General features: G+C 41.2%; 1 protein-coding gene and 1 long non-coding RNA gene across 2 annotated transcripts; one reads left to right on the top strand and one right to left on the bottom strand.

The window, feature by feature from the left end:
- Window positions 1–3834: 3834 nt before the first annotated feature.
- LOC143134045 (G-protein coupled receptor 35-like) lies at window positions 3835–7763 on the bottom strand. Its single transcript, XM_076294109.1, has 2 exons — window positions 7674–7763; window positions 3835–5073 (listed from the first exon to the last, which is right to left on the bottom strand). The coding sequence occupies exons 1-2, from the start codon at window positions 7689–7691 to the stop codon at window positions 4159–4161; spliced, it is 933 nt and encodes a 310-aa protein (XP_076150224.1). The 5' UTR covers window positions 7692–7763; the 3' UTR covers window positions 3835–4158.
- Window positions 7764–7876: 113 nt separating this feature from the next.
- On the top strand, window positions 7877–9145 carry LOC143134046 (uncharacterized). Its single transcript, XR_012988588.1, has 2 exons — window positions 7877–7954; window positions 8842–9145. It is a non-coding gene; the product is annotated as an uncharacterized LOC143134046 (long non-coding RNA).
- Window positions 9146–11121: the final 1976 nt, after the last annotated feature.

The raw sequence follows: 11121 nt of genomic DNA, 5'->3' as shown, positions 1-11121 counted from the left end.
AGCCTATTCGAGTCAGCTATAGGCCTTCATTTCTTGCGTTTTACTGTGAGACATAGGCCTATACTTTTCGTTTGGAGCAGCATACCGGTAGGCTATCAATGGCATTGGGTCACTATTAAGTTTCATGTATGAAAGAGTGTCGGGATGTCCATCCGCTTATTGCGAGATAAGGCATCCGCTTTCATTCATTCATTCATTCATGGAACTTGTGCTGCGCTGCAAGGGAAACCTTATTTCGTATAGCCAAAGAGGTCTAAGATAGCCTAAATTTAGTTATTTTTAAAATTATGCATGATTTACTTTTTTATAAAATTCGTAGGCTGATGCCTGGCAGCAACAATTGTGTTTAAATGTAGGTTAACCTGGGACTGCGTGCTAGCTTGAGAGCAATGTGTTAGAGACTCATGGTGTAGGACAATGACTTTCTTGGCAACAATATTAAACCAACTGTGGCAAGTGGTAGGTTAGCTCTCTAATAGTAATGTCGACTACGCCATCTGAGGCCCTGCCCCTCAGAATATTCAAATCAAATCAGTTGGACTATAACTTGGTATATGAAGCCCAACCAGGCAACACAGGTTCGTGGTCACAGAAAACCAGAGGCGTGGTTCCAAAAATAAACTGTCTTTATTACAAATATTAAAAACATATAGGGAGTGAGTTCTCTCCAGACAGTCAGATCTTTTGCCACTAAGGCACTGACACAGACGGCCTACAAGGCCTGGACACACACATACATACACCAGAGTGAGATCATTAGAGTACTGGCTGAGGAGGGATGGGAGGAGCCAGGAACAGGGCTGGAGCTTACCCAGGGCTGGAGAGTATATCAGAGGGAGGGTCTGCAGACACACCACACGTGAACATGTCAATAGTAAAGTTCTCGAATGCACCACAGCAAGAAAGGTGAAGGGACGCCACCCCCTCGAGATAACCAGCCACCCCAGTTGGCCTGCAGCTCCGGTCCGGCAAAAGAGGAAAATCAAAGGACGAGCCAATACTCCCAATACAAACACTGCACAGTATATGCACTCACAAAGGGTGTCGTGAACATCGTATTTTATACAATAGAGCTATGGCCTAATGCTGGACGAGAGCGTCCGGTATACAGTTATTCTCCCGTGTGTAAGTTAAAACGTATACAAACATACAATGAACAAAACATGTAAAATCGACCATCACAACTTAGGTAAAAACAAAACAGCAGCGTTCGGAAACCCGGACCAAAGTAGCCTTGATGTTGCCGCTCCTTGTGTTACCACCAAGCTCGATCAGGTTGGTTATGTGGCCCATGTTCTGCGACCGACAGTGGTCCAGGAATGTCACTGGTAGCATGCACAGCAGGCAGGAGGCCAAAAGAGCACAAGGGATCCCGCGGTGAAGGCAGGAGTCAGGTGGACAAACAGTATGCAGCTATGACGTCAGCTTTCAAATTAAAAGCTGAAGTTAATAAAGCCATTACTATATGCGGATTGGCTCACCTACGAATGCCAAGAGCCACTTGCAATGGCACTCCTGACCTAGACAAGGGGCGTGGACCTTGTCCTGTTACACAACCAACAATATAAATTATTAAGAAGAGCTATTTTATGAGTTAAATTGAAACAAAATTATACTGGCTTTTATTTGTCCGAATCTGAGGCCCAGCTATAAATAGAATCACGGCAGTAATTTGAGGATTTAAGTATGCACGTGTGTTTCACGACTTGTGCATTTGAGAGCGCTCTCTCAAGGCTGTAGACGATAATGTTTCATGTAGGGTTCATGTCAGTTAATATACATTAACATTTAAAAACATGTTCAATTATTTAATTTTTTTCATATATAAGTCGCACCTGACTATAAGTCGCAGGACCAGCCAAACTATGAAAAAAAGTGCGACTTATAGTCCGGAAAATACGGTATTCTTAACCACACCAGGTAGCCTATGTATCTCTCAAGCAGCTCCTTTCTTTCCCCCTCTCTGTTAATATTGATAGCCTAAAAGAAAAACCTCTCAGGGAATGTAAAATGTAAAATTAGTTTTGTTGTAGTGCAGTAGGGCCTATATCCAGCCCATGTTTTGGGCCAGTATAGGTTCTCGTTTCTTGACAGAGTGTTCTGCAAAAAGGCATGTAACTGCCTTTGTGCTGTTGAAATTCATAAAAAAATATTTGTACTTTGTTTGGGAGTTGGTAGCCTTTGTGCAGACAAAACATCTCTGTTGTAGGTTCTTTGACACAATGATGTGAACAACGTTTCATAGCACATAGGCTTATATATCAATCCATCCTTACCGTAAAGCAGGTTGTGGGTTGTTGTTGACACTATGTGTCTAACAAGTTCACATAACCTCACATAACTGTTTCATCCATTGCTAATGAAATATAATACAATGATAATGTAATCCAAAGTATTCAAAATACGTTACTCACTTGAGTTATGTTACAAAATAGATTTTAGGGCAGGGTAGGCTATTCTGTAATCTGTCGTGGAATACATTTTAAAAGTATCCTTCCTAACACTGTATTTGCTGGAACTGTAAACTGTAATCTTGAGGGTCTGTACACCAATTGGTTTTCAAAGTATTTTGTTTAGTGGTTATTCACTACAGCCTTTACACACATTGAATGCATTGACGCCTTGCTTTCACCACATGTGACTTTGTTTGGTGTTTTGGTGTGCATGTTTAATACTCAATATCTCTTTTGAAGCCAAGGAGTTGCCATAGTTTTAACTGTTTTAAATATTCTTTAAACAAGTGTTGCATATCCCTGCATTAAAAAGAGGAAAAGGCATTTTGCAGGTTCCATTGCCCCATGTTTGTGGGTGTTGCGAAGAAAATGCAAATAAACAAAGAAATGTGAAAGACACACCAGACATTAGATTTCCAGTAGAGGGCGATTACAGTCCATCTCTAAACAAGTCCCAAAGCCGCTACAGTATGGGTTTGTATTATTCCCACATTATTTTGCCATGAGAGTAACATTCATAAAAAAAAATATGATTAATAAGCTCTTTGGTACACTTTACGGTAAGGGTACATGAATCTTCATGAATTTATGCATGATTTAATCCATGATTTATGTATTACTTCATTCCACTCATGAATCATCAGGAATTGACATGAGTTCATAGTTTGTCATTTGTGACCTCATACATGAACAACACATCAACTAAAGCATTAAATATGGTGGGCACATCATTATGATTTATAATGATCATGATTTCTTTTTCTGCCACAAAAGTGGTCATCACTACTCAAATTCCAATTTGATCACAACTTGTGCAGTTCTCTAAGTAAATGCCATTGTTAACACTTTAGTTGAGGGGCCACAAATATGATGAAATCATGAGAAATTAACCTTAAATGCATGTAATCATGATGATCATGCTTAAGGTACCCACCTTAACTTATGCTTTAGTTGATGTGTTGTTCATGCATGAGGTCATAATTGAGAGACTTATTAACTCATGTCAATTCCTGATGATTCATAAGATATAAATAAATGAAGTAATGCATAAATCATTAATTAATTCATGCATGAATTCATTACAATTCATGTACCCTTACTGTAAAGTGTTCCAGCTCTTTTTCCAATGATGTAGATTTGATATATTGTCTGTGGAATGTGATGCTTACTGTTTTTAACTGAATATGTTATTGGACTGTATGTGGATCCTGCAACTAGCCTGTGGCGCAATACAAATGGATTAGCAGCTAACTGAGAGGCCTTTTGTTGAATGGGGCTCATTTAACCTTCCATTGTTATGATAATTCACCACCTAGAACTGCTGAAGGTCACTCTATAATTTGGTTCTAAACTAGCGCATACAAGAATGAGACATCACACCTTAACATTAACACATACATTTATGCATTTCCACATCTCATAGGTATTCATATGGAATTGTCAGAAGAATAGCAAACAAATACATACAAAACATTTATATACATTCATACATATAAAGTCAATACCTATAGGGAGGCTAATAGAAAACCAACAACCTGAGTGAGTCCAGTATTACAAGTTAGTCATAACATCTAGTAAGAAAGCTTGAATCAGCTTGAATTGGGCCAGGACTGGGTAAAGTGAAAGGATCAAGCTTTGAAACACAACATTTCATTCATTGTAATGGTAGAAGACACTTGCTAGTAGTTTAGTAGGTGAAGTTCATTCACAAGTCAGATGATTTTGTTCTGCCTCTAGTAGGTGATGCTGAATCACTTTGAGATTCATCTTTTAAATATTGCTTCAACAAGAAGTAATATCCAAACGAATCAAAGCAACAGTTTGTGGTGGCAATCCATTCAGCGACCTCACGGAAGTTATGAATCCCGTTTTCCAGTGAGGACAAACAATCGTGGTACATTACCATCCACATAGCCACATGGATAGGTGTGTAGCAAACAACAAACACAATCCAATTGGCTTTTATAAGTCGAAGAAATGTCTTCTTTTGCACAGAGGTCTCCTCACCACTCTGATGCTCTCCTGATGTCCAAAGAATGCGAGAGGTCTTGATGGAACAGAAAGTCATTGTCACTAGTGGGAGGAGATAGCCCAATATCACCACCACCAATAAGAATGTAAGAGATTGCCTCTTCTTATCAGAACGGCTGTAACATGAGCGCAAATGTGTGTGAGTGTTTTCAGAGCCAAGCACGAGGCATATAGACACCAGCGTTACCCAGATGAGAGTGCAGACTAGCACAGCAATCCGTTTCTTGGTGCTCCGCTCTTGGGCCCAGAAGGGGAACCTGATGCTGAGGTAGCGGTGCACACTGATGCAGGTGACGGTGAAGATGCTGGCGTACATGTTGATGTAATGGATGGAGAACATGGCTGAGCAGAAGTCCGAGGGCTCCAGAGGGTGGTAGGCATCAAACACGCGTACAGGCAGGAAGAGCACCAGGGCGAGGTCGGCCAGGGCCAAGTTCAGCGTGTAGATGTGCGTGTCCATCCACTGACGGCGCTTCAGGAGGAGGACGGTCACTGCCGAGACGTTGAGCAGCAGGCCCAGCAGGAACACTGGGATGTAGAGCACCCGCTGGAAGTACTGGGGCTCATCTGCCCAGCTCTCATTACACGTCTACACACCAGCCAGGGCCCAGAGCCAAGAGAGAAAGGGCAGAAAGAGTTGGTGTGAGAGAGTTAGTTAATGGTAGAGCCAACCGTTATTGGTTGTTGCAGATGGTGTAATGCTTGTTTAAATCAGGTTTATATCATTCATAGATAGAGAATCTTAGGAGAAGCATACCAACGACTGTCCTTGGCTTTGTCAAACTCTTAGAACAATTGACTTCCACTCATGTTGCTGACTGCGCCTTAAAAGGAACAGCCTGTTGTGGTATGCATGCTAACAGTAATAATAAACTGTAAGAGTAACTGTAAGAGTTTAACACCACTATTGGTTCCTCATTTTTATTATCTGTAGAGAGAAGGGTGTGAGTCTTCTTCCTGTGCAGTCATTAGACAGATTTAGCACTGCACTAGAGATCAGGTGCCAGAGGATCACTGAAGTCTTTCTTGAAGCTTCTAAAGGAAGATTCTAAAGTCATAGTCTACTGGCAACTGAAATGAATATTATTTCAACTTCACTCAGTCATCTTGCTGCTTTGACTTATAATACTCAAACTTGACACTACAGATTGACATAAACTTACTCATTAAACGCAACACGATGACTTGAATAGGTAATTCCTATAAGAACAGTGACCTTTGGTGGTTTGGTCAACCCTAACTTTAATCACTCCTTTGCCAAGGAGGGATTTTATCAAGAAGTATAAGTATATATACTATTTTGATCCTGTGAGGGAAATTTGGTCTCTGCATTTATCCCAATCCGTGAATTAGTGAAACACACTCAGCACACAGTGAACACACAGTGAGGTGAAGCACACACTAATCCCGGCGCAGTGAGCTGCCTGCAACAACAGCGCCGCTCGGGGAGCAGTGAGGGGTTAGGTGCCTTGCTCAAGGGCACTTCAGCCGTGCCTACTGGTCGGGGTTCGAACCGGCAACCCTCCAGTAACAAGTCCGAAGCGCTAAACAGTAGGCCATGGCTGCCCCATGATGACCTTTGGTGTGAGCAGAATGACCAAAGGTCTTACAACACTCTTGAAAGTTTAGCAGTTACTTAATAATCCTTCTTGTGGAATGGCAATTCATGTGTATTTACTCAATGTCACTGTGAGAGCCTCCTCTTCAGTGCTTACCACATGACCACAAGCCTATGATGAAGTGGAGAAATTACACAGAGGCGAACAGCCATTGCGGTACAAGCTCTTAAATTAGTCAGTTAATTTACGCCCCTATACCATATGATGTTGCTGCATCATTTAGAAAGTTGATTGGCTCCATAGCCAAGGGCACATGAAGGCAGGGGAATATTAGGGTGATTTTCAGGATTTTCAAGGTCGGCCTGGGCCAAGTACTGACAGGGGACCCTCATAACATAATGACCAAGATTAGTATTAATGGGGTAGCCGATATTGTATTCTTTCACAAAGCCTGAACCTTTAACCAACACCCAGGTTCTCCGCCACCAGCCCCCCTGCTCCATCGAAAGAGTGGAAGAGGGTAAATACCTTGGCTCAATCACTGACGATGAGCTGGTATTTAAAAACAACACCGACCGGAAATGTCAGCAACATCTGTACTTCCTCCACAAGCTACGACAACTGCAAGTCAAGAAAGCAATTTTACAAGCTTTTCACAACTGCTTCATTCAATCCACACTCACCTTTGACATCCTGGCATGGTTTGGATCCCTGAGTGAGTTGAATAAAGGCCCTTTCAACAGAATAATTAGGAGGAGTGCTAAGATCAGTGGACAACCCCAGATCACCCTTGCAGCCATATTTGAGAAACAAGCCATCAGGAAATGCAGGCTCATGGCATCCGACTCCACTCGCAACCTCAATGACCAATTTGAACTAATAGTCAGTCCCTACCCTTAAAATCTAAATGAGCCATGGTCACCTTCGTGCCTCCATTAGATTGCTACTTTTGAGCTTACACTCTTAAAACGAATGTGTTGAAAACAACACAACTTGAGTTGTTTAAGACATCTTTGTTCAGATACAGACACATTAATTTTAAGAGTGTAGTTAATGTCTTAAAAGAGTGATTTACTTTGATGTATGGAAGTTGCCCCCAAAGGCTATGCAATATGCTACTCAGTTGTAAATGTATATTCTGGTCTTACTCAAAGCCGCACTGATTCCATAAATAGAGTCCATATAAGAGTGAAGACAAACAACAAGCACTCAGTATTTCACTAAGCACTAAGACAGGGGTTCCCAACCTTTTTTGGCAGGTGACCTTATTTTGTTGTCACAAAACGTTGGCGACCCCAATCATTCACAACATGTTGTGACCGAGCACATTTCATCCTTGCTGTAACATCTAGTCGAGAGCGGTACTTTGATTTTTAAGCATGATCAAAGATCTCATGTGGGCTGTCGACATTTATTTTTACATAGCTAGATTGTAATGAATGATCCATATTTCATGAGGTTTTTAATATTTCTTAAAATTTAATGTATTCTTTGATGAAACATGAAACACTAAACATACTGTAGTTTAAACATGTCACATTTATCTTACAGTGCTCTAAATGTTTATCTTTTGTGTGACCTTGTAGAAATCTCTTGATATTAGATGTAAAAAAGATAAATGAGAACATACCACGTTTGAAACATTCATGGTTGCTGCTGAGAGACGAACAGTATGTAGCCTACATGTAGTTTTATTAAATCATCTAAATGAGCTGAGGACAGCACTGTGGAAACTAAGAGAGAGCAGGTAAGCGTGACGACTGTAGGTGTCTCTATACTGATGCCGTGGGAGTAGAGGCAGTGCAGACACTGTGGTTTGTCAGAGACAGAACTATGCATTACCACAGTAACGTCTAGCAGTTTGAGTATGGCCATGAGTCACGTAACTAAAGCACTGTTTGTTCCCATTTGGTAAGTTTTTCTCCTGCACTTCTACTGCTACTGCACTTCTATTCGTTGATACTCAGAGGAAGTTCTAGTCAACCACCTCCAGTTTATGAACTTATCTGTTGTCTGGGTCTGTTGTTATTAGTAGAACACTGACCCTGTCTTTGATGGGAAATAATACATTCACAATGAATTGATTTGACTCTGTCACAGTCAGAACCCTTTCTGTTCATTCTCTGCACAGAATGTCTTCCTGGTGAGAGAACAAACTGTTCAGTCATCTATTTATGTTGCCTTAATCAAGACATATATTTTGCACACAGCTGAACTTTGGTTTTTTGTAATTCCTTTCTAAATGAACTAGAACTACTTAAACTGGAATTCTCAATCAGTCAAAAAACCTGAAAATAAATAAGCACCCAGATGTCATGATGTCATTCTTTTGTGGAAGATCCAGGGGGTAAATCAGACCCAGATAAATAATAATGTGATACATCTGGGATGTGCCCACAGTTTTCGATGACTATCAAGAAACCCCCCACAGATGAATTACTAATTTATTCTGTATATTATTGTTTTTACAGCTTTTATACCCTGTATATTGACAGCATCAGTGCAGTACTGGCCACTATGCACTGAAGCCATGTGTAGAGATGGGATTTGTTGATGGTTAATATGTCCTGTCCAATGTCTTCCTGTGTCATTGTCTTATGGGGGAATGTGTAATGCTAATGTGATTGGGGGCTGTGAGTGTTTGTTTCTTGTTGTTTGTTCTTGTTATGTCAAAACAGAGGCAGATAACTTATCCTATGTTTTCATGCATCACTTACTGAGAAAAAATTTCCCCAAGGGGATAATACAGTTTCTAACTAATTAACTAACTATCTGAATTGATTTCTATCTGTTTGTAGGCCATATTTGCATGGAAGGGTTCCACCCACCAACGAGCCAAGACTTCAGTGTGGCCCGGGACAAATGTGCTCCATTATCCGAATATTCCAAGGACTGGAAATGTCTCGGTCTTCCCTTGCATACAGTAACTGGATTCCAGAATTCTCTGAGTAAACTGGAAAAGCAAAATTAACTGTATTGGACATGTACCATCTGGAAAGAAATGGTTACCAATATTCAGTTGCTCTGAAACGTTTCAAATGTCATTTGATCTCATTATGGCACAATCAAAAGGACAGTAAAAATATTTAATGTGTTATTAAACTGTCTTTCCATTTGCCATCATCATTTTCATTCTCCCCCAACAGTTGTTAAAATGCTAAGGAAAAAAATATGAAAAGATATTTCTGCACAATGTGTCCCAATGGCAAAGACTTCAATGACAAACAAAATATGTGGCACAGATGAAAACCCAAGACAGGTCAGAATGGATGACTGGAAAAACACAGGATAAGGAATTGAAAAGTGAATTGTGTCCTACCAATATCATGGGAACCACACACAATCATCTGTCCTCGGAGGTCTTGAACCTGGACAATAATTGGGTCAGTGGTTCAAACTGGAACGGCTGAAATTGGCCTTTGAGTAACAGCTCTATAGAAGTGTGTCAGTAGGCCTGCCTCTGTGAATGGGAAGGGGGGGTGCAGTCATTGTTGAGGGAATTGAAATGAACAGACTGCGGAAGCAGTTACGTCTGACAGTGCTCACAAATACACACACAAAATGTGTCGGGAATTGGTGTCAAGGTGGTCTCATACACTGCAAGCAACTTAAATGTACGTAGATATCATCTTTACTCAGATTGGACTTTTAAACTGATTGGGAGGACAAGTTCAAGCAAAACCCTGAAAACAAAGGAGCATAGAGGAATTTTTCCATTTCCATTGAAAATAACTACAATTTAAAGCATGTCAGAGCAGCACCATTTGAGGGAGATTCATCTGGTCTTCTGTCGATGTGCTCAGGTGGTTCAGGTGTTAATGGTCTTATGAAATCAGTAACCTCTCTGGCTGACATTTAGGATTTACTAATGAGATTATCAGATTGCATAATGATAGTAGGCCTACCTTACCCTAGTAAACAGATTCACACACACACACACAGACACACCTATCTATGTGCAGACCATTCATATGTGGGACTGTTCCTTCCATTTCTATCTTCGGATTATAGGGGATACTGTTGTGACATCAGCCATTTTCTGTGGGGTGGTTTGCTGGGGCAGCAGCATCTCTGCTTTGGGGACAGGAAGAGATAAGCTGGGTAAGAAGGCCAGTGCTGTCCTGGGATCCCCGCTCGGTCCGGTGGAGGTGGTGGGAGAAAGGAGGAGGATATAGCTATCATGTTACCATGTTGTTGTATGAGTCCCACCCAATGCAGGACACTCTGGCAACACTGCACAGTTGCTTCAGTGACAAGCTGCTTCCCCTAGTGGTGTGTGAATGAGAAACCGCACGGGCCCTTCCTTCCTGCCGCTGCAGAGCTCCAGTAGACCGTACAGCACACTAGAACTGTCTTACCGCACTTTAAATGTACATCAACAAAGCTTTATTAGGCTGTACTAATACTCAGATATTACATTATCAATGCTGCTGCTGGCCATTTAGGTGCCCTAAGCGAGTTGCTTTAACAATAAAATAATAATTGATAATAATAATTGATTGTGATGAATCCTAAATTGCACATCAACCAAGCTTTACTAGTACTCAGATATTTCATTATCTTCTCATATGTGCAATAACCATGTGCAGTGGGGAAACCGAACTATTTTGTTTGCAGTCACCTTAGTATTATGTTCTTACTGTACATGTCCTGCTTTTTAATTCTATGCCTTGTTGTCAATTTGTGCCACTGTAACAATGCAAATGTCTCTGTTGTGGGGACAAATAAATGATTAACTTAGCTTATTAAGTATAAGTATATATACTCTTTTGATCCTGTGAGGGAAATTTGGTCTCTGCATTAATCCCAATCCGTGAATTAGTGAAACACACTCAGCGAACACACAGTGAGGTGAAGCACACACTAATCCCGGCGCAGTGAGCTGCCTGCAACAACAGCGCCGCTCGGGGAGCAGTGAGGGGTTAGGTGCCTTGCTCAAGGGCACTTCAGCCGTGCCTACTGGTCGGGGTTCGAACCAGCAACCCTCCGGTTACAAGTCCGAAGTGCTAACCAGTAGGCCATGGCTGCCCCAAAGCATTATTGTATCTTGTCTTGCCTTGTCTGGTCTGGCTTTGTCT

Source organism: Alosa pseudoharengus, unplaced genomic scaffold (genome assembly GCF_046254945.1).
Source record: "Alosa pseudoharengus isolate Yale_2024_CS ecotype anadromous, Long Island Sound unplaced genomic scaffold, YU_APseudo_1.1 YU_APseudo_1.1_scf_2, whole genome shotgun sequence".
Lineage (NCBI taxonomy): Eukaryota > Metazoa > Chordata > Actinopteri > Clupeiformes > Clupeidae > Alosa > Alosa pseudoharengus.
The sequence above is the reverse complement of the archived record's forward strand: the minus strand, read 5'-3'. Positions and strand labels throughout refer to the sequence as shown.